We start from the raw sequence: 27,221 nt of genomic DNA, 5'->3' as shown, positions 1-27,221 counted from the left end.
TGGCAGTGAAGACCTTTTGCACGTGCGTTGCAGGCAGGGTAGGTTGGAAACACCTTAGACTGAACCCAGGCTGCTCCCTGGGAGACGCCTTTGTAACTGTACAGCACTTACAACCCTTTGTAACCGTGCAGCACTGGAGCAACTTCCAACCCTTTGTAACCATGCAGCACTGGAGCAACTTCCAACCCTTTGTAACCGTGCAGCACTGGAGCAACTTCCAACCCTTTGTAACCGTGAGGACTGGACCGTACAGCACTGGAGCAGCTTCACCCACGAAACCCAGAGCCTCCTCTTCTTCGATTTTGCCAAGGGGTTAGATAAAGCCAGTGTAACTGCTTCGGAGGGGTCCAAGCCTTTCGCTCCCTCCTGCCCAAATCTCTCCTCGTCAGTGACTTGGCACACCTCCGCCATCGCAGGGCTGCTGGTACCCACCATCCTTTCTCCTCCACCGTGTCAGCCCCGCCGCCTGCTTTTGCAACCACTCGCCGCCTCCGCTTTCTCTCCCAGCTCTCCCCAAACCTCTCACCCTTCGCTCCGAAGCCGACAGGACTTTGCACCCCCGCAGCCGCCACCACCCTTCCCCCGGCAGCTTGGCACGATCCGGCTCCGCCGCTCCCGCCAGCCACCCGCCGGTGCGGGCACCTCCCGCCCGACCGAGCAGCCCCGGGTGCAGGCAGCGGCCCCCCCCCCCCCGCCCCCCGCCACCTCCGCCCGCCCCGGGCCCGCCCCGCCGAGCCCCGCGCCCCGCCGGGAGCTGTAGTCTGGGAACTACGAAGCCCGGCGTGCCCCGCCGCCGGCCGCGGGGCCGGCACGGAGCGGCATGGCGCTGCGCGGCTGCCTGCGGGCCGGCCCGGGGCTGCTGCGCGCCGCGGGGCCGCGGCGGCCGCCCCCCGCCCGCCGGGGCTGCGCCGGGGAGCGGGTGAGCGGCGGCGCCGCGGGCGCGGAGGTGAGCCCGGCGGCCGCGTCCTTGCCGCGGGACGGGAAGGGAAGGAAGGGAAGGGAAGGAAGGGAAGGGCGCCGCGGGACGGGGGTGTTGGGGAGAGGGAAGGGTTCCCCGCGGCGAGTGACCGTCCCCTCCGCTCGCCTTCGCAGCCGCCGGCCTTCGGGTTCCTCTTCGACGTGGACGGGGTGCTGGTGCGGGGCAGCCAGGCGGTGCCCGCCGCCCGCCGGGCCTTCCGGAGGCTGGCGGACAGCAGCGGCCGGCTCCGGGTGCCCGTCGTCTTCCTCACCAACGCCGGCAACTGCCTGAGGTCTGCCAAGGCCCGCGAGCTCTCCCAGGCGCTGGGGCTGCAGGTAACGGCGGCGGTACCGCGCCCCGACGCCATCCCCCGTCCAGGGGTCTGGGCTTTGGTGGGGGGGCACCGGGAGGAGGAGGAGGGAGCCCACCCAGCACGGCTTCCCCGGGAGGGGTGGCAGCATCAGCGAGTGCCCGGACCCGCCTCTGGAGGGTGGGGAAGGGATGCGACCCGAGCGCACGGAGAAGCGGGGAGAAATCTTCCCTCCCTCCCTGCCGCAGGTGTCTCCGGAGCAGGTGATCCTGTCCCACAGCCCGCTGCGGCTCTTCAGCCAGTTCCATCAGAAGTGCATGCTGGTGGCCGGGCAGGGGCCCGTGGAGGAGAACGCCCTGAAGTATCCTTTGCTGCCACTGCCTCGTGGTGCTCCGCGCGTCCCGCTGCAGCTTCCCAGCTGGACGCTGCTGCTCCTGCCCTGCCCGTCCCCTGGCGCTTGGCTTGGTCAGCCCGTAGAAGCGCAAGGAGACAGAAAGGTCACTGGTTTTACGGGGAGGCACCCTCGTGGAGAGGCTCAGACGCAGGCACTAACTGTTGGTCTCCGTCACGGTCACCTCCTGCGTGTCCTTGTCCTGTGTTTGGCTTCTCACGCAGATTAATTCTGCTGTGGTTGCTGTTCCTGTTGGTGGCACGTCGCCGTGAGGACTCCACCAGCTTTGGGCCTTTCTCACTCCTCCCGCTCTTTCGTGGCAAAGTGGATTAGAGATCGCTCTCAGCTCTCCCCCAGCTAAGATTTTCCCCGGGAATCTGACAGCAATTCAAGGAACTCAAGTATCGTTAGAGTCAGAGCGTCCCAGTGCAGGGACGTGGTCTAAATGACACCACCACATGCATATGGCCTGGCCGAGGCAAGAGCACAGCAGGTCTGACGTATCCCAGGTCTGCAAGGAGGGAAAAGCTGCCTGCAGGGTTCACAGCGTCTCCGCCTGTACACACAGACACACCTTGTACTTAACGTTTCACTCGTTTGGTACAAAACCTTGGCCTGCCTCAGTTTCCCCAAGGCTGGGAGGGTGAGCTAGGGGCGAGGTGTTCTGCAAGCAAATACAACTCGTCATTCACTGGCGTGGTTTTATCAGCACAGACCGTTTTCTTTTCACCAGTTGAGCTGACCAGAGCTTCACTGATTCTGCTTCTAGCCAAGAAGACTGGCCAGTTCCCTGCTCCGGACCAGTGTGAGAACCCTGACCTCAAAGGTCTCCAAAGCGTGTCCATTCCATCTTGGAGCAGCCTCTGCTCTTTGCCTAATTCCAGGGATTGCTGATAACAAACTAAATTGCCCCAGTCTGGTTTTTTTTCCTAACCTTTAGGGCCACGTGTAGGCTGAAGCACCACGTACAGTTGACCGAAAGCCATGAAGTTATGCATTACCAGGTTAAATAACTGCTCTGTTACTGGGACTTGTATTCCTTAATCCTACAGATGCTTTTGCAAGTAACTTAAAAAAACAGTCACCTAAAAAAACCAGTGTCTACAACTTTCCTTGATGGTGTGAAATAGCCTGGGCTTCAAGCATGTGGTCACCATAGAGGCACTGAGGAAGGCATATCCCCTGTTAGACATGGTGGATCAGAGCCGGCGGCCAAAAGAGCTGGTAATTTCCCGATGCACCTGGAGAACGAGCGGTCTGGTGTGGTGGTGCTTACAGCACGGGGTGGAGAAGCTGCAAAGGCACGGAGCAGCTGGCTGCAAGTGACTTTCTCTCCCAAGAGCCTGGGACTGGTACTGAGCAGCCAGCCTTTCTCTCCTCTTTCCAGCGTTGGCTCCTGCAGGAAGGGCAATGAGCTTCCCCTCTCCTTTCCCGTGCCATGCCTGTCTTTCGTGGCGGTTCCTTGCAGTGAGTGGTGAGGTGGTTTGGTTGACATCTCCGGCCCTGAGACAGGAGTGTAAGATCCGTGAAACCCAATCTGGGATGGGGGGATGGGGGACTGGGGGAAATCTTTCTTCAGAATACCAGGTGGCCTTGTCCTGCCTCTTTATGGGACTGCCTTGGCAGGTTCGAAGGAAGCATTTTTAGTTTTGTTTTGGAGACGACATTCGGTTTGGCATTACTAACCCAGCCCTCATCTTTTTCTGGCAGCCTCCTCCAACCACTGGCTTCCCCACTATAGAAGGTAAGCGACCATTGAACAGCAAGCAGAAACGCCAGTAAGGCACGCCAGTAAGGCACGCCAGCTGGGATGGGAGTTAATGACGTGCCGTTGGCTCCTCGGTATCCACGGGCAGCTTGTTCAGAGGACGCAGTCGGGACGCAGCCTCGCTGCCCTCCTGCAGCATGAAGCACAAGTTTGATGAGAGAAAAGCCAGCTTTGCTCTGTGCCATGCTCCAACACCTGGCAGCAGTGGCGCAGGGATATGCAGACTGGAGCCCTGGCTCCAGCCATGTTCCAGCGGTAGCTGAATAAGCCTGGGCACCCCAGCAGAGAGGTGCCTGTGCTAGTGGGTGGCTTTTGGTAGTGACTTGGGCGCTGTGAGTTTCCAAGCATCTCGTGAAATCTTCCAGGGGTGATTCTGTTTGGTGAGCCAGTGAGGTGGGAGACAAGCCTGCAACTTATTATTGATGTTCTCCTGAGCAACGGGAACCCTGGGGCAGAGCTGCAAGATATACCGTACCCCCATCTGCCCGTCCTCGCCTGCAACATGGATCTCCTGTGGATGGCCGAAGCCAAGATGCCCAGGTAAAAAGCATGCATGGTATTTGTTTCAGCCCGTTTCATGCCTCTCTCCTGCAGATGACATCTTCTTACTACATTTTTTAGCATTAAAGTTTGACTGTATGGCATAATTAGCAGCAGAGGTATGAAAACTGCATGAGAAACTAAAACTTTCTGGAAGAAAAGCCAGACCACTGCCCGTGGAGGTGTGTGGGGGTGGATACTGCGTTTAAACTAGGCAGTACCTTGGCTACAGCAGGTGGTCTCCTCCTCGCTGAGGAGCGTTTCCTACTGAAGTGAGGTGACCCGTGATACTGATGACCTCCTTTCTGGAGCAGGTTTGGCCATGGCACTTTCCTTCTCTGCTTGGAGAACATCTACAAGAAAGTGACAGGGCGGGAGCTGAAGTACGAGGCCTTGATCGGCAAACCCAGCACGGTCACCTACCGCTACGCCGAGCACTTGATCAAGGAGCAGGCAGAGAAGCAGGGCTGGACGTCTCCCATCCGACGCCTCTATGCAGTTGGGTAAGAGACTGTTTCTCCTGCTGGTTTCCTTAGGGAGTTGCACACTGGCTTCTCTTAAGTTTGTGAGTTTGTTGTTTTTTTTTTTCTAATGAGTATTTCTAAAACCAATACCAAAATCCCCATGGCATCTCCGGAGCCTCACATCCCGGTTTTAATAATTCGAAGGGCCCCATCAGCCTATCTAAGCTGTTCCTGTAGGACACAGTGCATGTAGCATGGCTGGATTGAAGAAAAAGTTAAGAGAAGTTAGGCCAAACACTTTGGGATTGTAGGGAATACGTTACAGTAATGGCTGAAACTGCTGTGGGTGCTTGGGACATGTCTTTTCCCCTTTGGAAGACGTTTGTGAAGCATGTGGCCATCACCCTGGCTGAACAGGACACACCAGTGAGTAGACTCACTGGCCCAGTCTGAGTGGTTCTCTTGATGTTAGCAAGTATCTTGCACCCCTTCCTCCTTCAGTGCTGCCTTAGTCCCGGTCTGCCAGAGCCGGGAATCGACGCATGGGCCAGTTTCTCATTTCTGTTTCACGTTGTCACCTTATCTAGGGATAACCCTATGTCTGATGTCTATGGGGCAAACCTCTACAACAGCTACCTCAAGTCAGCTCACCAGAACCAGGTCCAGGCTGGGGTGAAGAGGAGCCCGCAGGCAGCCAGTCCCCAAACTGAGGATCGCCTTGAGCTGAGGAAGGACTGCAGTAGTTTGGTGGAGAGTTGCGAGTCGATTCTGGTCTGCACTGGGGTCTACCGCCACAACGCAGATGTTCCCAGCAGCGCGGAGGAGCGCGCGATGGAGACGGTGTTCCATGGCCACCGGGACTTCTGCTTTGACCCCAGCCTGGTGAAAGCATCTTACGTAGTGCAGGATGTGAATGATGCTGTGCAACTTGCTTTCAAGAAGGAGAACTGGAGCTAGGGTTAAGACAGGTGTGCCTAAAGATCTACCGTCAGGGATTTTATGTACTGGAAAGGGAAGAGGAGAAGAATGGGGGGGAGACCTGGGGTGATCTTCTGATCTAGCCAACATGAGAGAAAACTCTGTCTCAGCACTAAAAGCCCCTTGCTTGTTTTGATACTCATCTGCAGTCCTGACAGCTGCCAGCAGGCTTTCAACTGTGAACATACCTTGCTGCCATCAATAATTGAGCCGTAATGGAAACAGGGTATAAGGAGAAGACTTGTCCCAGCAATCCCAGTTTTGTTCAGCCATCGGAATTCTTTCTTTTCCACCATTTGTGTGTGAAGATCAGGCAAGCTCACCCTCCTTCTTGTGTTGTGTGAGAGGATGAAGCGTTTCCCTGTGCAAGGAGCTACCGTCAGCCAACGTACCGTTCACTCAACGTACTGTTTGTCCAGTCTGTGACGTGAGCACACCAGAAGCTGTGTTGGGATGGCACTGTGCCAAGGGAAGGCTTCAAGTCTTAACGTTCTCCTTGGGAAGAATAAGTGCCTATGGACTTCAACAGATTCCGTTTGCTTGGGGATTTGTCGCTGTTCCAGACTGACAGCGGTGCAAAGTCCCATTTTGCAGTCCTCCGGCAGCTACGGAGAGGCAGGGCCCCTCAAAGGAAGCTGCAGCAGCCAGAGCAACTTGCTGCAGGGCTGAGGGGAAAGTTATAGTGTTCCCTCCCCCCTGTTTAGCATTCTGTGAACACTTCTGCCTTTTCGCATCCCGGTAGGGAGCCAGCAGCCTGCTTTCAATAGGAAACCACCCCAGAGTCTGAATTTACAGAGGTGTCTTTGCCCAGCACTCTGCTGCTGCAGCAAGAGGCTGTTTTGGCATCTACCTGACCCTAGCTGTTGCAAGGGACATCCCCCTGCTCCAGCTGGCGCAGAGCAAGAGCCAGCCACAAAGGGTCACAGCCCACCTTTGCTCCTTCCTTGCATGCAAGGACTGAAAGAGGATGGTACCGTCGAGCCAGGATGGTACCTGAGCCCCAAATCCCCAGTCTTCATCTTTAAGAGTACAAATGTCTCTGTCCTCCACTCCCTTTTTTCCTCTCTTCCCTCGTGTGGTTTGCAGCTCAGGGATACCCCATATGGTCTGATCCCTGTTCCCTCCTCTTCCTTTAGCATGCAGGTAGAGTCCCTCTAACGTGAATTAGTAGCTAGGACTTTCCTGCCCAGGAGCATTTCCATACCTCTGATGACATGCACCTTCTATTGCCTCTGTTCTCCTAGTTCAGGCTCTCCAGAGAAGGATCAAGACCGATGTCTCCTTAGAAAGGCCAAAGAAGCTAAGCAAGCGTTGCTTGAGAAAGTCCGTGTGAAAGACTGGCTCAGCAAAGAGTATCTTAATTCCAGAGAAGCAGTGATTTTAGAAGCATAATCAGTCCATGTATGTGGTGGAAAGCCTTTGGAGCCAAGACAACTGAGTTGGTGTTCCTAGTTGTACTCAGCTCACACCATACTGAGATCAGAAATAGGTCTGCTCTGCCGCCTCTTCCCTCTCTCCTGCTTTACCAGGCAGATCCATACACAGGGTACGTTCTGTGCCCAAGTTTGGGTTGTTCTTAATTCAAATCTCAGCATCCACGTGCACTAACGTTCTGCTTCAGCAGCTCTCCATCCTCTGGGTACTGATGTGTCTTCTAGGAAGGTCACACTGTAGAGCAAAGTTTGTTCTTATGTTGGTGATCCAAGGGCTGGAGCACCTCTGCTCTGGAGACAGGCTGAGAGAGTTGAGGCTGTTCAGCCTGGAGAAGAGAAGGCTCCGGGGTGATCTTATTGCAGCCTTCCAGGACCTAAAGGGGGCCTACAGGAAAGCTGGAGAGGGACTTTTTCCAAGGGCACGTAGTGATGGGACACGGGGCAATGGCTTTAAACTGAAAGAGGAGAGATTTTGATGAGATATAAGGAAGAAATTTTTCCCTCTGAGGGTGGTGAGGCACTGGCACAGGTTGCCCAGAGAAGCTGTGGCTGCCCCATCCCTGGCAGTGTTCAAGGCCAGGTTGGATGAGGCTTTGGGCAACCTGGTGTAGTGGAGGGTGTCCCTGCCCGTGGCAGGGGGGTTGGAACTGGATGGTCTTTGAGGTCCCTTCCAACCCCAAACCGCTCTGTGATTCTATGATCCTATGTTATGCCAGGCTCTGCATCTGAAGGGGACTAGGTGCTCTGTCAGTGACCCGGGCAGAGAGGTCTTCCTCTGGGGCTTCTTTCTCCATACCTTATTTTCTGATTATGAGACAGAAAAATACCTCTTCGGGTGAATTTCCCTCCTGTGAAAATCCGTAGCAGTCTCTTCCTCTCTTAGCACTAGCTGGGGTTCTCCTCCTTTGTTTTATCAGGACAAGAGTCGCTTGGCTGCTTCTAAAATCAGCTGTGATGTGAGGAACACCATCTTAGATTCGAATCCTTTACCTGTCACTGGAAAGAAAAAGAAATTACCATTTCACCTACTTGCACAAGACAAGGGCTCATCTCCAATTTCCAGAAAGATAAATACAGGGAAGGACTTTGCATATAACATAGGGAGGGTCCTTTGGCTTTCAGCGCATCTCCAGTCACAGTTGTGCTGTGGACCCGGCGTGCAAGGCCTGAAACCCGAGGTGCAAAACCCATTTATTCATAAACTAGCTCCAGTGTCCCTCAGCCTTACTTTTCAGAGGTGACATCCAGTGCAGAAAGAGGAATTCTCTGTTTCCTTGCAATATTTGCTATCCTGAGTGCTAATTTTCATAGGATTAATGGGGAACTGTCTTCTAGACCACGATTACATAGACCTCAGAGAGCTGATTGCTGGCAATAATGCCTTCAGTTTGGTAGGTATTTATCTGCAGAATTACTAAGGTCTGTCCTTAAAAGGCAAATGAGCCTTTCTCATGGTTTGCATTGATTCAGACATAAAGCTCCCAGCACCACACACAGCCTTGGAAAACCACTTCTTTTATGTGGTTTAGCTTTGTCTTGAAATGTAGACACACCTAAAGCATCTTAAGCAAAGCACACTTAGGTCTGAAAGTATTTCTAGATTGGTTTTGGACATCAGGTGCTTTTTGATAAGTGGGAAAGATTGAATAGAGTTACTTTCCTGTGCACTAGCAGAAAAGACAAAATAATTCCCTGGCCTGCTTTAGACACAGAAAATGGCAAGACAGGAAAAGGCTTTTCTTTCTCTCACCTATGGTGCACAGCACTGAACACAATAAATTTATTTTGCAATCCATAGCATGTCAGCTTTGCTTCATTTCTTCTAGGGGGGGAAGATAATTTCTTAAACTTTTCATCAAATTTTCGATTCTCTCCTGCTCTTCCAGAGCTCATGCAAATGCTTTCAGCTTTTCTTTTTCTTTCTTTGCATAGATTCTACTCTGAAAGAGCACTATTTATAATTTTCTCCCTATTCATGCTCTTTTATGAAGCTCAGAGCTTAGTGTTTGCAAGAAACCTAGGCTGCTGCTAACCTGCTCAGTTCTGGAAACGCAGGGAGATGTCTGATGGACAGGTACCTGCACTGCTGCTGAGACCATCTCTTCAGGGGTCTCACCTGGCCTGGCTCGGGCTGAATCGGCAACACAAAGAGAGGCCAGGCTTTGGCACTTCAAGGGTGAAAGATAAAACTCTCTTTTTCCACACGGTTTGCGGAGAAACCCCACCTGTCCAGGGAAAAAATAAGAAAAATACAGAAAGAAAACCAAGCCCCACATTTCTTCTCATGTTCAAAACTTCAGTCCGTAAAGGGAGGCACCTGCATAAAATGGTCCTGCCTTTCCAAAGAGTTAAGCAAAGGGGGCTATGGGTGTATTTACAGCAGTGGATAAAAGTAGATGTGGGCATTTAATTTTACTTACTCTGTGTGTAAAAGTTGTGGGTGCAGTGACACAGTATTGCTGAAACACATTCATGCACCTCTTTCCACCGAGTAATTGTCGTCCCTCCAAAAACAAGGAAAAAAGTATCTAAGCTTTCCTTCCAGACCTGTAAAGATGCTGAAAGTTCTCTCTCTAGACTTCTTCAAAGCTCTTCCGAAGAGCACTCATCGTGATTTCTTGCTGATTTCCAGTATCTGTCTTGCCCTCCCTCAAACGACTGCGTCTGGCAGTAGAGATGGCCAGTTTGTGCACCTGTGTGCGTGTGTTTGCACACGCCTGCACGTGGGTGTGCACAGTGCTCCTGGTGCAGCAAGGGCCCTCGGGACACAACAGTGGCACAAGCATTAATTACCGAGTTCCTCTACGAGAGAAAAGAATTTGTCCTGTTTGTTCTGCTCCCACCAGAGGTCCATGACCCACAGTTGCAGCTTTTTGATGACGGAGGGAAGACTGCTGTTTTTTCAAGGCTGGCAACAAATGGAATGGTTGCACGCTTGCTCTCTTCCTCTTGCAGGTGCTGGGGTGCTGTGGCACCCAAAGGCTTTGCACCCTGACTCTGGCTGGAAACACTTTTTTCCACAAGAAAGGGGAAAAACCCCTCGGTCATGACCTCCTTGGGGCAGCTTTCCTCTCTGCATCCAAAGAGACCAGTTTATTGACACCTCGACCTGCTGAACCTGCAGTAATAGATTCTTAAATCTGCTGCAGGCTAGGACACCTTTTTCTGGCATTGTTGATTCCATGTGCATAATTCTCATCATCTGGCATCTGGAACTAGCCCTTGTTTTCAGTTAAAACTGGTATATTTTGTCACATAAAATAATGTTTTCGAAGGTGACAGATTTTGGCTTAAAAATGTCTCACCCGAACCCCTGGCTTTGAAGTCACCAGAGGAAATTATGTGCGCCCCAAGATCTGTTAATAAAACATCCCTTGGCCGAAGCAGCTGAAAGACAAGCAGAACTAGACAGCTGCAATCCCATTCCCTGCCAAAACTCACTCCTGAGTTCAGGAGTTAGACAAGGTGGTTTGTTCCTTTAGGTCCCACAGACAGTTCCTGTGGCTGTGTCTGGGTATGTCAAAATATTGGCAGATGCAATTTCAAGACAAGACCAAGCAAAGCATCACTTTTACTAGATGGAGAATCCCTACCTCTAGTAAATATCACTTCATTTGGGAAAAAAATTCCCGTTCCTTCCCCTTCTGCAGCTGCAATCGGTGCTGAGCGACTGTCGGGACAGACACCACTTCTTTCAGACTCAACATTTTGCTCTGTCGTGCCTGTTAAACGTATCCCACAGGGCCTCCAGCATCTATTTCCAAGTACCAGCCAGAGAATTCCGTCCCTGGTGTGAAATGGTGCACAAGTACACGTCCTTTTATCTAAAGCAACAAGTTACTCCGAGCGGTGCAGGTACGATGAACACAAACCAACAAACACACAAAATCAACTTTGCACAGACGAGCTAAAGGCTGGAGCTGAGGAAGTTTTAAGGTGCAGGAAAACAGAGATGAGCGTTTTGCCTGCCTGATGGTGAACTTCTCCCGGAGCAATGAAGACTGAACATGAGAAATAAATCGAGTATTTGCAGCAATCCGAGGGATAATGTTGTTGTCTGAGTGTCCTCTGCTGGGCAGTACACGGCACAGCAATAAAGCCACCAGCACATGCTGGCTCGACTTTGCTTAGAAAACAACATTGCTACAAAATTCAGAGTATTTCTTATGTTTCATAGTCATTTAACTAAAAAATTCGTTTTTAATAAAATGCTACAACTCTGAGATTTCTAAAAACAACTATTTCCTTCACGGCAACCTATTTGCAGTTTTAAGTGGGCATAAAATTTTCAGCTGAGCTAAGAATAAGCGCGACGCGGAAGAATACTGCTTTTGCCAATTTTGCGATGGAAAATTGTTGCAATGATTTGTTTAGATAAGGTGGAAATGTTTTGCTTACAGGTTTTTGTTTTGCTGTGAATTCTGGCTGAATTTGATTAAATCCTAAAGCTGCTGCTAGCCTTGAGCTTGTCATTCCCGTGGCAGTCTCCCACATGGATCTGCCTACAGGGTCAGCATCCTGTTTTCTGGGCCTTTGGCATGTGTCTGTGGGCTAAAACCCCCAAAGTCTGTGTTGTCAGGGCTTAAAAAGGGGAGACCAAGTCTTGCACTTTGGGGACTTGCACACTCATGCAGTGGCTCAAAACCAGATACTAAGTCCTGTGTTTTCAGGGCTGGAAAACTGAGCCCAAGTCCTGCGCTTCTTTGCCTTGGAAAAAACAAAACAAAAAAACCAAACCAAAACAAAAAAAAAACACAACAAAACTGAATGGGTGGGTTTGGAGCTTGAACATGGAGACTAACTTCTGTATTTTGAGGGCTCAGAAACAGAGACTGAGTTGGGTGTCTTCAGGACATGAAACCAGGCTCATGGGGCTTGAAACTTGAGACTAAGTCCTGCGTTTTCCAGACTTGGACACTGGCTCGGGGGGGACAAAACGCTGGCTCACTTGAGATCAGGAAAAGGGAGGGCAATCCTGGGGTTTGGGGGTCAGAAATCGGCACAGTGGGGTGAGGCTGAGCTGTGCCCCTTCCCACAGAGACTAAGTCCTGTGTTTTGGGGCTCAAAACCAGGCTCATCTGGCCAATTTTGGGTTTCTGCAATAGAGACGAAGTCCTACATTTGTCATTGTGAAACCAGGCTCACCTGGGCAGTTGAAGGTCTTGAAAAGAGGGACCAAAAGTCCTGTGTTTTGGGGCTCAGGAACACACTCAGTTGGTCACAGGGTTTTCCAGGCTCAGAAGTGGAGCCCAAGCCCTGTGTTTTTGGAGGGAGGTCTCAGAAAGAGAGACTTAAGTCCTGCATTGCTGGGGCTTGGAACCTGTCCTCTTCGGCCAGTTTTAGGGCTGTTAATGCAAAAGTCCTGTGTTCTGGGAGAGCGAAACCAGGCTCACCTGGGCACTTTTAGGGTTTTAAGGAGACCAAGTGGTGTGTTTTGGGCTCAGAAACAGACACTCCGTCAGTTACGTGTTTTTTGGGGCGTGGAACCAGGCTCGTTTGGACAGGCTTAGGGCTCAGAAACAGAGCCCAGGTGCCACCTCACATCGGCAGAGCTTTGCTGGCCGAGGGGATCTCAGCTGTGGGAAAGAGGCAGCTGAACATAAAACCTAAATACACCGGGAGTAAACGGGGGCACCCCCCTCACGGCAGAGCAGCAGGATCAGCCCCTCACCTCACCCACACACAGCGCCATGTCGCTACCAAAGCCCCCCCAGTTTGACCTCGGCTCCCGGCTACAGCCGCTGCCCCCGTCAGCAGCGGCACCGGCCGCGCCGCCACCCCCCGGCACCGGGGCGGGGACCGGGACCGGCGGCGGCTCCGTGCGGTGCCGCTTTTCCTCCGCCGGGCGGCGCCTGGCGCGGCCGGAGGGTGCTCGGAGTGGGGGTGTCGGGGCCCGGCGGGGATGTGGGGCGGGGGGGGGGGTGCGCAGCTCCGTCCCGGAGCAGCCCCGGGGGGCTGCGGGTGCTGCCGCGCCGGGAGGGCGGCGGGGGCGGGGGGGCGCGGGCCGCGCAGCAGCGCTGGAGCCGGGTCCGGTGTCCCCGGGGGGGGAGAACGCGGCGCGGGGGCGGGTTTCGTGCTCACCGCGTAACGCCGGTGCTGCGGGATGTGCCGGGATGCTCCAAGGGGACGTTTTCTGAGCGACTGTCCGCAATTCCTGGGCTGCTCCAGGGAGGGGGAGCACAGACGCTCGTTCTGTCCCAATCCCAGTGAGTACGGGGGCAGGAGGAGCCCACCGAGAGCCGGAGGCACCGGAATTGGCTCCAGCTGTCTCCTGGTGCCTGGGTGGGTCCCCAGTTCCCGCTGGTTCTCAGCTTCAAGTGTGGGCAGCTGCTTTGAAGAAGGGTTTTGGTTTCTCCCTTCCAAACTCCAGAGCTGCAGCTGGTTCCCAGCAGGGCCTGGGCTGGGGGGCATCACGTCCCCTGTGCTGCTGGGGGCCACGGGGCTGGACCAGAACTGGGACCTGCCACAGTTCTGCAGGTCACCCGGACAAGAACAGACTTTGTGTCGGAGTTTCTGATGAGACCGAGGGTGTAATTTAATGCATTTTAGTTTCCTTCAGGTTAACGCAGTATTTTATCTTTATCATACGACGGCGCATTGACTGTGCCCCTCTGTGCCAGTGCCCGCTCCGCACCGCAGCGCGACGAGGCGGTGGAGTTTCGCTGGAGACGTGGCCGATGTTCACCCTGCGGTGACACAAAGCGGCGGCCAGCCCGGCCCTGGGGACGAGGACTCTGCTCTGTGGGAGCTGCGCGCTGTCCCTGAGGCATAAAGGACACCCTTTATCTGGTTTTGATATTATAATGCATTACAGTGAGCAAAGTTCACCCCAAAGGCCAGCCATTTGGTAACTTGTTAAATATCGACATGCCCAAAGTGGCTAGAAATAATGGAGCGGATCAAGGGATAAATCTCTATAGTTCACATTGCATAGAAAATGGGAGTACTTAGATCTTATCCAATTTTTAGTTAAATATGAGAGTACAGTCTGAATTTAAGTACCTTGCCGAGATGTCCATTCCGGATCTTTTCTGTAAATATATACCTTTGTGTAATGTTATAAACAACGAAGAATGTTTGAGAATCTGGAGAAAGTCTCTTTAACAGCTGCACCACCAACCAAAGAATTTAATTTATTAGAGGTCAGTTGCATTCTAGCCAACAAATGATAGAAGGAAATTGAGAATTAGTATATGTCTGACTAAGTCAGCAGTAAAACCCCGTGACTTTTAGGGAAGCCAGTGCTTTGCATACAGCTTTTAAGATCGGGAGGAACCAAGAAGATTTTTTCTGGCCTAACAGTAGTGCAGACTGTAAAATTTAATTCCATAATATTTGCACTGAATCAATGTTCTGGTTGCTCTTAAGTATAATTGGTTGAAACTTGCAAAGTAATTTATCTGTTCCACAAGACTGAGTAACATCTAGACCCCTGCCTGAATTGTGTGGGCTCTGCAAGGAGACAGGACAGGAATAAAAAGTTGTAAAGTCATATTTTTATCTTTGAGGTAAATAGATCTGACTGAATAAACACAGCAATCAAATCTGTTGAGTAGGAAGGTGCAATTTTTATGTAATCACTTTTGGAATAGAACTTCCAGTATTTCATACAGTTATCTAGCTTTTAGTTAAAGAAGTGAGTACAATCTGACTTTAAGTACCCTTCTGAGATTTCCATTTTAAATCTTTTCTGTAAAATAATACATTCACATTTCCAACTGACCTCTCAATTTATACCGGAGTGCTCTCCTAGTCTCTCCTTGCTTGCACAGCAGCAGTTTAAATTTTATTGTAGCCTTTTGAGGGTTCCACTACTTCAGCTCTGTCAGCTCTTGTTAGGCATTTCTCGAGACTGTATCTCCCCATTCTAATGTGAAGTGTAAATCTGATGTCAAGTGTTAGAACAAGTGCAGAGGAGGCCACGGAGATGATGCGAGGGCTGGAGCACCTCTGCTATGGAGACAGGCTGGGAGAGTTGGGGCTGTTCAGCCTGGAGCAGAGAAGGCTCCGGGGAGACCTTCCAGCAGCCTCCCAGTACCTAAAGGGGCTACAGGAAAGCTGGAGAGGGGCTTTGGACAAGGGTGTATAGTGACAGGACAAGGGGTGATGGCTTTAAACTGAAAGAGGGGAGATTTAAATTGAAGATATAGGGAAGAAATTCTCTATGAGGGTGGGGAGACACTGGCACAGGTTGCCCAGAGAAGCTGTGGCTGCCCCATCCCTGGAAGTGTTCAAGGCCAGGTTGGATGGGGCTTTGAGCAACCTGATCTAGGGGACGGTGTCTCTGCCCACAGCAGGGGGATTGGAACTAGATGATCTTTAAGGTCCCTTCCAACCCAAACTGAGTCTGTTTCTACACATGATTATATATTTCTTTTTTGTTTATCGTTTTGTTTGGCTTGCTGTCTGTTTTTGTTTGCCCACTGGAAATGCACACTGTCCTTCAAACGACACGTAACTCATGTTATGCACAAGAACAGTCATTGAGATGGAGAGAATTGTGTTCTTAAAGCACTCTTTGCACGTGCCTTAGATCAGAAGTTAAAAATCTGAGCGTGCCACTCCACGCCGATTCTTCTTCTTCCCCCTGATATTTGATGGGTAGCAACTGTTCGTGTTTACCTTCAGGCATTTATTTTGCTCAAGCATACAGCTCTCAATAAAATATTATATTCCACTTCTGAATCTGCTTGTCTGACTCATTTCTCTGCACTTGGTTGACTTCACCTGTTTTCTGTTAACTGATTTTACTTGGTCTCATTTCAATAACTGTTAATGAACTTATACCTTGCCCCTGACAAAATTTGACACAAAACACCTGCCCACAACTTCTAGTCTGCTTTCAGGCTCTCCTATGGATTCCAATCAATTTTATTAATTAGTTCCTTAGTCTTAAATTTGCCAATACACGCAGTAATACCTGAGTCAGCTTTCTTTAAAGTTTTCTGCAAGTGCAACTCTTACAAGGAATTGAAAGATCCTTTGTTTTGTAGTTAGTGAGTTTCATTGTAGAAACCAGTTTTAACACCTCTTACCTTCACTAGAAACAGCCCAAATCTTTTGTGTCACATATCATACCAGGATTTTTAAAACATCACAGAAAATTACTCAGTGGTTTAGACTTAGCAAAAACATTAACATTTTCCCAACATTTGCTTTCCAGAAAATTCTCCCAAGGGTTTTGTTTGGTTTGGGTTGGGTTTTGGTGGGAAATTTCAAAGAGATCCAGTGAATTTTTTTCTAACCCATGTCTCGCATGCTCAGGATAACGGTGCCAGTGGAAAGGAAGGGAAACTGGCCGAATATTGCAATCAATACACAGTGGTTTATTGTACAGCAAATCATGTTTGGTTTCTAGTGAAACACAATTTTTTCCTGAAAAAAGCCACCCCCCCCCCCCCCCCGGCAGACACACCCCATCACCTTGTCTTATATCAGCCATTGAGGTGTAGGAGCTGCCTTGCTCATGGATAAGGTACCTCTGCTTGTTGGTCATGATGTTTCCTAATGTGAGTTGATGTTTCTAGATGCTTCTGCAGGAACTCAGATGGTGCTGAACACCCAGATGAGGACAGAGTGGGGATGTTGAGGCGGTGAGAGATACTGCAAACATGAAGGCAGGAAACAGTAGTGCAAGGCAGGGGTGAATAAGGTTAATTCCTGGTTTGGGAAAGAGGAGCAGCAGTGACAGGAACATGGGATTGCTGATTTGGAGGTGTAAGGATATGTGATGAAAGGGTTTGGGATTGATAGGACAGGAGATGTAGGATCACCCTATGTTTCAGGTCAAATTTCAACTTTTTCTCCCCTCTCAAAGAGAGATTACAGCAGGGATCACCTGAAATATCACCTTATAGTCAGCAGTACAGTTTTTTGTAGTAGTGTGGTGTACACCTTTCAGGAATGCTCTGGTCAGGCCAAAACTGCACATATATGGGACGTATCGAGAGGCATGCAGTAAAAACGACAGGAAGTTGAGAAGCATAGACTGAATATTTCTGCGTGAGAAGCAGTTACCTAGTGCTAGACCCACTTGGCTTAGAAGAGGGAGTCGTAGACGGGGTTCTGAAAGCCATAGTATTTAATACAATAAGCATGGAAGGAGGATTCAGCAGGATTCTTGTTTTTATGACAAAATTTCAGTAGCACAGTGAACTGATTTAATTAACTAGTATTCGTGAGTCTCCTTATCCAAGCATATGTGGTATACCAAGAATATTTGGTACAAGAACATAACGCAGGATTTGGAACAGTTACGAAAGAAATTGGTGTTGAGGGGGAGGAAATAACTAAAAATGTACTGTTGTGGTTCAACCTTCCTGGGCAGCTAAGCACCACACAGCCACTCCTTCCCTCCCCTGCAGCGCGATGGGGGAGACAATCAGAAGGGTAAAAGTGCAAAAACTCATGGGTTGAGATAAAGACAGTTGGATATGTAAAGCAAAAGCTGCACGCACGAGCAAAGCAAAAATAAGGAATTCTTTCACTACTTGCCATCAGATGTTTTGTCATTCCCAGGAAAGCAAGGCTTCATCACGCGTAACGGTTGCTTAGGAAGACAAACACCAAACCTCTGAACCTCCCCCCTTCCTCCTTCTTTCCCCAGCTTTTACTGCCGAGCATGACATCATATGGTATGGAACATCCCTTTGGTCAGATGGGATCAGCCGTCCTGGCTGTGTCCTCTCCCAGCTTCTAGCATACCCACATCCTGCTCGCTGTGTAAGAAACAGCAAAGGGCTTCACGCTGCGCAAGCACTGCTCAGGAGTAACAAAACCAGTGGCGTGCTACCAGCACTGGGCTTGGTCACAGACCCAAAGCCCAGCGCCACATGAGCTGCCATGAAGAAAATGAACTGTCTCAGCCAAAACCAGGACCATGAGTACTTACGATTCTTCTGGTTCTATTAGCTGCTCCTGGAACATCTGCGAAAAATAAAAATTCATTAGAACCACGGACTTGACTTGTGGCAGTTCCTCACGAGTGAAATTCTACTCCAGTGCAGAAAGGAGACTAAGATGGTCAGATTTGGCGTTCCTAGCAGAACGAGAGAAGAGCTGTTGAACAAACATAGTCTACTGCTTGCTGATATCAAAGGCAACTGCTGCATTGCACCTCAGAACCCTTTGGGTCATGCCACCTTTAGGTACGTTGTCTAGCAGCAGATGGTTCATTTTATTTAGAAGGCAGAAATAAACGACATTCATTTAAATGCAAATTTGCCACTGTGTCCTACGGAATTCTCTCTCACCGAGCAGAGTTCTGGCATACACTTAGTGTGACTGGAAAAATACTTACTCTCATGGATGACTATCCCTATTTTGCTACAGTGAAGTGCAAGAGCTGTTAAACGCCGTGGTTCAGGCCAAACAGTTACCAACTGCCAAGAAGAAAATCTCACTTACAACCTGTTGGCATACTGATGCGTGAGTAGGGGCTATCTGTCCAGCTTCATGCTTTAACTAAAAATAGAACTCTAGACTATTAGCTTTTTGCAGAAGGAAAAGTAACCAAATCTAATATTTTGTGGCAGATAATTTGCATCTTTTCAATGCTCCATCTTCTAGCAGTTCTCAAATCTCTCATTGTTGATTCCAAGCAATGTCACCAGACTGATTGCTCTAACAAATATTAACAAGATGACACTAACGTCACCTGTCTCTCTGTTTATGTGGCGTCAGGACTGCAGAATGAATCCCAGAACCTCAGATTATTGTGACTTCTATGCTTTAAAAGCTGACATCAATGTGTCTGGGATTTTTGTTTTGTTGGTTTGGTCTATATTGGGATTTTTGGTTGTTTTGTTTTGTTTTTCTTTTGACAGAGGAATTGAGATGAGACAGCTAATGGCTTTAGGACAGGTATGCTCAGTATCATGTGTGATGTCAATATTGGTTCTAGCTTCATTTTTCTCCTTCTGTATTTTACAAAAAAAAAAAAGAATAAGAATATAAGGGGATCAAGCCAAGTTAATTAATAAGTGTGTCTAGTACATGGTGGCCTGGGTTCTAATCTTATACTCAGGCTTAGTATTAAGTGTTTATTTTTGCTTATTTAGTGGGATTTAGTTTCCATCACAGGAGATCCCTTAGCTCTTGAACAAATTAAATATTTAGTCCTGCAGTTAAATCTAAACATACCACTTGAGTCAAAGCTCCACTGGGCCTTGAGGTTAAGCATATGTTTAAGAACTTTGCAGGATAATAGGACTTAATTGTGTAAGAAATAATGTTTTGGAAAATGCTGTTCAGAACTAAATTCTTCATCCCCTTTACAAAAGCTTTTGTTGCATATTCATAAGATTTCCAGGAATTCAACTACATATTTAAGATATTTCCCGTAACTTATTTCCATGTTTTCACACATGCTCTTTATCTCCTCAACTGAGTTGGAGGGATGCTTTTGTGACCACTGACCCAATTTCCCTCTGTCCTTTGGTGTTAATCCAAGGTCGTTTATCCATGTTAGGCTTGCTCTTAACTTATCTTGGGGAAGCTACTGGTACCTCCTGCTTGTTAACATCCTGGTACGTTAGTTGGTACACCCTGATTGTTAACACTCTAGAGTAGCTACTGTCTACACAGCAAACCCGCAAAGCACACAAATGGTTAAGGCCTTGGTATCATTATTCCCCCCTTTTCTTTGAGACTTTAGGATTTTCCTAAAGTCTCCTTATTGAAAACAAACATTGTGCCAGAATACGTGCTGGGAAACATGTAGTTAATATATTACCCCTACAAAAAGGGGTTTTAACCAAGTTAAGTCGGACAACCATGAAGTTAATTTATTCCATATTTCCTCAAATCCCCAGTAGATATCATCCTTTGCTACCTTGTGCAGTATTCCGCTTTTTTTCCCCGCAACCACTACCAACCCGTTCCTTCAAGAACCAGCTACCAGTATGAGCTAACTACAACTTCTCCCATTGTTGTGGTACGTTTACATTGGGAGTAATTTCCAACCTGAATACTGTTGAGGCACATCATCTGACTTGTTTTTACACTTCCATAGCTGCTGAACCAGTTAGTGTAACTATCAGGCCCATTTGGGGTCCTAACAACTATTTCCTGATCTCAAATTGTCTGGTCTACTCGAAACGATGTGTTCATCCGTAGGCTGGTAAGAGAGATATGTGGAAGAACAGGGACTCCTATTAAGACAACATTTTCCTCAGCATTTTCCAGGATTTGTATACAGATCCAATATTCTGATTTGTTTAGAACCTGGCTATCTGTTGAGATAGTTTTAAATGTGAGTTTTTAGCCCAATAAACAGATTGACATATTTGACATACAGTTGCCAAATCTAACCAAATCCAACCTTTATTCATCCTGTTGTTCCAAATGAGTCCCAATGGTCCTTGTGACTGGACTTGCCATGGAGGTGATGTTTTCTTAATTCTGGAATAATGTATCCCTGGTCCTTTCTCCCAAGTCTTCACCATTGTATAGGTGATTAACAGTATCTGAAAAGGTCCTTTTCACTTTTCAGTCAATGCTTCAGAGCTCCAGGATTTCACATAGACCCAGTCTCCAGACTGGAACAGGTGTGCTGGGGAATCAAGGCTTAAAGACTGTTTAAAACCATTTGTTTATTTAATTCTTGCAGAGTTTTCCCTAACAATACCAAATACCTTCTCATGCCAGTACCTCCAGATGCATGCATATCTTCTGGCAAACCAGACACTTGGTATGGTCAACTGCACAGAATCTCCTAAGGGCTCAATTTATGTTTTCCTCTAGGTTGAATCCAAACTCTTAATAAAGCTAAGGGTAGAGTCTGTACTCAAGTCATAGACACTTCCTGGCACAATTTTCCTAACTGTGTTTTAAGGATAAGTGTTACTCACCAACATAGGCTACAGCTCCACAGCAGGTTGGTGCATGTCCCACAACCAGGAGAAAATGGCTCACCTTTTGTAGGAAGGGCCTGAACCTTAATTAATTATGTAATTGCAAATTCATACCAGCTGGATACATCTCCATAGGTAAGGTTCATTCTTTCCACTTTTCCACTTGATTGTTGCTTCTAAGGTGCATGGAAGTCCCAGAAAATTCCCAATAAGTTGCTCATTTAATTAACCACCACCACCATGAAATGAGATTCCCTATCAGATGACATTCCTAAAGGAACTCCAAAACTTGGAATGATTTCTTTCAATAATGTTAGCAAAGAAGTTAACCACTTCTTCGACCTTGTTGGTGCTACATGGAAAAGCCTGAGGCCGTCCTGAGAAAATATTTACCAAAACAAGCAGATACTTTGATGTCCCTTTTCTTGGTTATCGATCAACCAGATCGATAACCCAGGAAGCTGAGCTCTGTTTGCAGCCAGAAAAATCATCACCTTAGGCACCTCAGAATGCTGACTCTACACTATAGCTGGGTCTAATCCTGTTGTATTTAATTTATTTATTGTATTTAATTTATGGGGGACTATCATCAGGCAACACTGTAAAGAAGTAAGACCTCACTTTTGTGAAGTTCTAGACTGGTTCAACACACGCAGTACCGATCAGACTTTCTGATTTTTCATGTTTTAGTGGAAGGCAGGAGCATTTTGGCAATTTTCCTTAATGGAAGAGGAAGGAAAATACTGAACTGGGAAGAAAAATAATGCCAACCCACTATCATAGTTACAGTTGGTGGCTTGTAAACAGTGACAGTTGGACACATGTGCATGTGTTTGAAGAAAATTGGTCACGATAGGGAAAAGTGAGACACATAGCAGCGTGACTTCCTGCGTAAGACAGTCATGGGAGAGAAATCAAGACAGATGGCTATTTGCCAGACCTTACGGAGCCATCTAAGTGATTGTCATAGATCTTCCAACTAAATGCTTTACAAGAGTGCTCCCGAAGCCTTATGCATATCACTGAGGACAGCAAAGAAACACCTCTAGCGTTTTCCAGTCTAGCAAGAAGTCAACAGTTTATCCCTCAACAAAGGTGCAAGGGAAAAAAAAAGAAGAGAAAAAGAAAGGAAGTTTGAGAACAGGTGGAAGAAAGTGTCTTTCTGTCACAGCAAGTGACAGAGCGCCTGCCGTTGGGCTAAGAAAGAAAAGACAGGAGTAATCTCAATTGTTGCAACTTCATCTGTGGTCCAGTTAAATTCCTTTAACCCTACGTGACAGAGCGATTTAAAAGTTCCAGCAGAGGCTGTAGCCTAAGAAGAAAAGAAACAACCAAGATTTGATACTTACAAAGCAAGAAAACATCTTGTTTGAATGAACAGGGACATTTTCACTTACCTGGTCTTCAGCTCCGACTTGCTAAGCATGCTCTAGTCCAGCAGGAGAGAAGAGCAGGGCAGAGGAAACAGAAATGGGTCTTTTATTTAAATACAGAAATTCCATCTCAGATTCCAGCAAAGAAAGTAAGGCAGGAGGTAAGAGTTTTTCTCAGAAAGAAAATGTCTTAAAAACGAAGCTGGGCCGGTCCGTGTACGTGGCGTTGGCGTCATGCCCGTATCTCAGGCACCACCTCTCCGAATTTATCAGCAATCGCGCCCGATCGATGGAAAACAGGAGGATACTTTTCCTGGTTTTCACCCCTCCTTTCTCCTTCAGGCTAATTACAACAGCCTTCGAGGATTCCGAATGTTCCCAGAGTGTTGTAGCCAGCACGGTCTTACTGCTGTGTCTCCCGCAGGTGGTTCAAGTCTTGTTTGGGGTTAAACAACTATTTTAGATAGTATCACACAGAGATGCGCTCCGAGGCCGCAGGAGGAAGAAGAGGGAAAACCCACCCGTGAGACGGTAACCATCCGATCCCGATCCCGAAGCAAGCCGTGAGACACGTGAAAGGATTTCAGCCGCCATCCAGAGAAGAACATAGTTGCCTGGCTGCTCCGATGCTGGGATAACAGAGCCAGTAGCTTGGAATTAGAGGGAAGGGAAGCTGGGCAGCTGGGATCCCTGTCTTGAGAAAGGGGCATTGACAAGGTGATTGGAAGAAAACCACCAATCCTCAGCCTCTGGATGCGACTTCTTTCAAGTGTTACGGAAAGGTACCCCTTCCAGGATGATATTATATGTCACCTAGGCAAGTGGACCACCATGGAAAGAGGTAGCCAGTACCTGAGGGTGTTAGCCGTGCTGGAGGTGACTTGAAACCATCTGAATAATGAGCAGTTATCCACAGATCCAGATGAAGTCCTATGGAATCAGTCCACGTGGCAGAAATTTCTATGGAGTGCACCAGCATCGTATGCCAGCTCGTTGGCAGTGATGTCCTGGAGAGAAGGTGCGGAACAAACGGTGCAGGACTTGGCTGGTCAACTCTGGCAGTACGAAGGAAGTCTCTCTTCCTCCCTGCAAGCCTGCATTGCGGCTGCGGAGAAACTGTCCCAGGACTTCCAGCAATTCAAAGAGGATATGTCCTGCTCCCCACCTCCATGGACCCTTATCTCAGCTACTAGAAGTAAGCGTTCCACTGATCAAGAGAGAGAATATAGGGGTACACACCGCAGGGTAACCTGTGGTTTTACCTGTGTGACCACAGAGAGGACATGAGGAAATGGAATGGAAAACCTACTGTGACCCTAAGGGCACGGGTACAGGAGTTGAAAGGAAAAACGATCACAAAAGGGGATTCTTCTAGGAAGAAGGCCAGTCCATGCAGGACAAGATGTTAAAAATGTGCTCTATGCCACAGCCAGGGAGAATGGCCCTACTGGGAGCCTCTGGTAGAAAGCACCAGGGGAGACTTGAGGTCAACCCCTTGGGTTTTGGAGTCGAGAATACAGAGGATCCGAAGCCTGCTACACTCCAACTGAAAAGGAGACATTGGCAGCATACGAAGGAGTCTGGGCTGCTTCAGAAGTGGTTGGTACTGGAGCACAGCTGCTCCTGGCACCTCGACTGCCCGGCTGGATGTTCAAAGGAAGGGTCTCCTCCACACCCCATGCAATCGATGCCACGTGGAGTAAGTGAGTTGCACTGATCACATAAAGGGGTCAAACAGGAGACCCCAGTCGCCCAGCAATTTTAAAAGTGATCACAAACTGGCCAGAAGGCAAAGATTTTAGAATGTCACCAGAGGAGGAGTCGACATGTGCTGAAGAGGCCCCATGGTATAATGAACTATCAGAGGGTGAAAAGCGACGTGCCCCGTTCATTAATGGGTCCTGCCGCATTGCAGGGAAACATCAAAAGTGGAAAGCTGCTGTGTGGGGTCCTACGCAGCGAGGTGCAGAAGCTGCTGAAGGAGAAGGTGGATGGAGTCAGTCTGCAGAGGTGAAAGCCATCCAACTGGCCTTAGATATTGCCGAGCGGGAAAAGTGGCCAGTGTTCTATCTCTATACTGACATGGATGGTGGCAAATGCCCTGTGGGGGTGGCTACAGCAGTGGAAGCGGAGCAGCTGGCAGCGCAGAGGCAAACCCGTCCGGGCTGCCCCGTTGTGCCAAGACGCTGCTGCACGGGTAGAGAAGCTGGTTGTGAAGGTACGACACGTAGATGCTCACGTACCCAAGAGTCGGACAACTGGGAAACACCAGAACAACCAACAGGTGGATCAGGTTGCTGGTTTTGTGTCCTGTATTTCAATTTGTGCCCATCTCCTGTCCTTTTGCTGGGTACCACTGAGAAGAGTCTGGCTCCATCTCCTTTACTCCCTCCTCCCAAGTGCTCTCAGCCTATCTTCACATGAGAGAGCTCTCCAGCTACTTAGTAATTTTTGTAGCCCTTCAGCGGACTCACTCCAGTATATCCCTGTTTTTCTTACTTTATATGGGAAAATATTTTGCATAATATTTCTTAGGCTAGTCATGTTTGATACTTTGCTATCAGACTTCAGAGGTATTTTGTTGTCTGTTCTGAGTGCGTGTAATTGTTCAAAAAGTTAGGTGGGAATTGAACAAAGCTGTACTAGAACTTATGCAGGTCAGCGTCTAACATACCATAATATTATGCCCATTTATCGCTGCCATTGGAGTAATCTCAATAGCTTGCTTAGCATCTCTAATCCACAGAGGACTGGAGACCCAATTTGGTGGCCTTTATAGAAGCTGTCACACTAGGACTTTCTTCCAGCTGACCCAGTTATAACTTTTAAGAGTTTAGCACTCAATGAAAAAAAAAATGGAAGGAACATTTTGGTTAAATTTAGATTAAGTTTTCAGGTTTTTTGACTGCAAAATAGAGTTTCTGTTGTTGAATAAAATGAAGTCTACCAGCTTAGAAAAATACAAAAATTCTGGTGATCAATCTGCAAGGGATAAGGTAGTTCTCTGATGTTTCATTATCGGTAAGCATAGGTAAGAGTTCAGTTCATGACAAGGTTTCTGTACTTTAAAACTGAATTATCTGAGCCCTGGACATACATTCTTGGCTTGTGGCAGTAGGTATCTCAGATTAGTTTAGCTTCTGATAAACCCTTCCTCTCTCAAACCTACCATCAATGGTTGAAAACTGCAGCGATTCGCAGGAGAAGGCTGGAATGCATTCCCGTTCATGAAGAAGGATAAGAATATATGGGGGAAAAAAAAGTTAATGAGGAAAGCTAAAGGACCAGGAAGGAACAGCATAAACAAAATAAGATATTTGAATCCACAGTGTCAATTAGAATTCACTTCAGAATGAACACAGGTGAACTGCAGGAAATAAGAGAAATATTTTAACTACTGGCACTTTTCAGAGACACAGTGGGGACAGAAGATGCGTGAAGAGATTGGAAAGGTTGCCAAATATCATGTGTGTTTTAAGGCAAAGGAAATAACTGTGACTTTCTGACCAATAACACTACCTTCAATAGCAGGTAAAGAACTAACATCACTCAAAAGCACTAAATTTCTCAAGACTGTAGAAGAAAAAGAAAAAAAAAATAATTATGACAACTAGTTAGCCTTGGATCATCAGTTATGGCAGTTTTTCCCTTAAAGGGCAGAAATAACAGCTGTTATCGATTCGTACAGTGCTATTAATTTGAAAGAACAATGCAAAGTGATACTACAAAAGGATCCTGCCTCATGTCTTCCTTTGATCAGAAATCAAACAAACAAGATTTGGGGATTTTGGAGCAGGAGTAGATTTTTGCTACAGCAGTTTTTCATCCAACTGGGAAGTGGATTAGAGCCCAATGGTTGCTCCCAGGCTCTGTGTCAAGCCCTTTCCCACTTTTCTAAACAACCAACAGGAAGAAAGGCACCTGATGCCCAGTGTTTCTGCTGAAGTCTGAGGTCAAACAGAAGGGGAAACGTCTTTTCCAGGCTGATTATGACCTGTCTTCTTCCTTTCAAGGTATTAAGAAAGGTGAGATTTCCTGGTTTAATCTTCCTTATGACCTGTGAATAAGTGATTGGGGAAGAGATGGCCAAAGCTTCAGAAATGGGGGTGGCAGGAGGGTTTGGAAGATCCAGTGGAAGGACTCTGTTTTGTATGACATGGCATTCCAGGGCAATAAATGTAACAGTTTAGCGTTGATCCAGGCCACACGAATATTGTCTGGGACACAAAGTGCTGTTCTATTTTACCTTCTCCAGTCTTCAGCCTTTTCATTGCTGCTTTTCTTTGCCTACTCTGGCTACCCTGTGTTTCCCTATGAGAACTTTGCTCCACAGTTTGTCACCCTCTCTGCCAGTCCTCTTCTGCTAGTCCTCCACCTGACCTCCTTCCTTATTCATATTTTCTCTTCCTCTCCTTATTCATCCTTATATTTCCTGTCCGTTGTTCTACTAGAGCACAGCTATTGCCTCCTACTTGAAATGATGCCAAATTGTCAATGTTTCAAGTAACTCTTTCCTACTTCAGTTGGAATCATCACAGCAGGAACTTCATTCCGTCTTCTTCCCCCCATAATGATTTTGGGGAGAAAGTTTTTATCAGAGGAAAAAGCTGTTCCCCTGTTCATGTATGTCCTCAGCTTTATCTTTAGCGGATCCCATGTTCCACTGATGTCATCCTCAGGCACAGATGTGCAATTGGATTAAAAAAAAAAAAAAAAAAAAGCTTTCCTTGATGTATAAAGCACAAAGAGAGGTTAGGCTTTTTTACGTGGAGGGATACTTCTTTTGCCAATATGGAATCTGAGCTTCCCAAGCCACAACTGGCAGCTGTTGCCCTTTTTCATAGCATCAAACTGGAGTAACTATCCTGAGGTGAGTGCCCTAAGAGACCATTGTAGTAGTCTTTCACCGAACCATCTCCAACGAAGCCACCTCCCTCTTAAACCAGGAGACCCAGCACTGTACGCAGAATCAAAGATGCCACCTCACCAGTGCCAAGCAGAGAGAGAATCATGCTTCCCCCACTCTACTGGCCACTTTCCATTTAATGCAGATAATGACACAGTTTGCCTTTTATGCAGGGAGAAAGCGTGATGAGTCACACTCAACCCAGCTCCACCCCCTAACCCCCAGCCGCTTTCCATCAAGACTGCTA

The 27,221-nt window shown here is 48.1% G+C and overlaps 1 protein-coding gene across 1 annotated transcript; it reads left to right on the top strand.

Moving 5' to 3' along the window:
• Positions 1-820: 820 nt before the first annotated feature.
• On the top strand, positions 821-5,388 carry HDHD5 (haloacid dehalogenase like hydrolase domain containing 5). Its single transcript, XM_086610682.1, has 8 exons — positions 821-919; positions 1,093-1,293; positions 1,517-1,629; positions 2,790-2,883; positions 3,370-3,403; positions 3,793-3,967; positions 4,282-4,470; positions 5,019-5,388. Exons 1-8 carry the CDS (start codon positions 821-823, stop codon positions 5,386-5,388), a joined length of 1,275 nt encoding a protein of 424 aa, XP_086466808.1.
• The last annotated feature ends 21,833 nt before the right edge of the window (positions 5,389-27,221 follow it).

The sequence above is a fragment of the Tauraco erythrolophus genome, chromosome 4 (genome assembly GCF_009769465.1).
Source record: "Tauraco erythrolophus isolate bTauEry1 chromosome 4, bTauEry1.pri, whole genome shotgun sequence".
NCBI lineage: Eukaryota > Metazoa > Chordata > Aves > Musophagiformes > Musophagidae > Tauraco > Tauraco erythrolophus.
This window is presented reverse-complemented; position numbering and strand designations above follow the sequence as displayed.

Excerpts from the sequence above, each read along its gene's own strand:
- HDHD5 (XM_086610682.1), top strand. The coding sequence starts at position 821 with ATGGCGCTGCGCGGCTGCCTGCGGGCCGGCCCGGGGCTGCTGCGCGCC. Across the intron at positions 3,404-3,792 it reads TGGCTTCCCCACTATAGAAG|GGGTGATTCTGTTTGGTGAG; the intron begins GTAAGCGACCAT and ends GAAATCTTCCAG. Across the intron at positions 4,471-5,018 it reads CGACGCCTCTATGCAGTTGG|GGATAACCCTATGTCTGATG; the intron begins GTAAGAGACTGT and ends CACCTTATCTAG.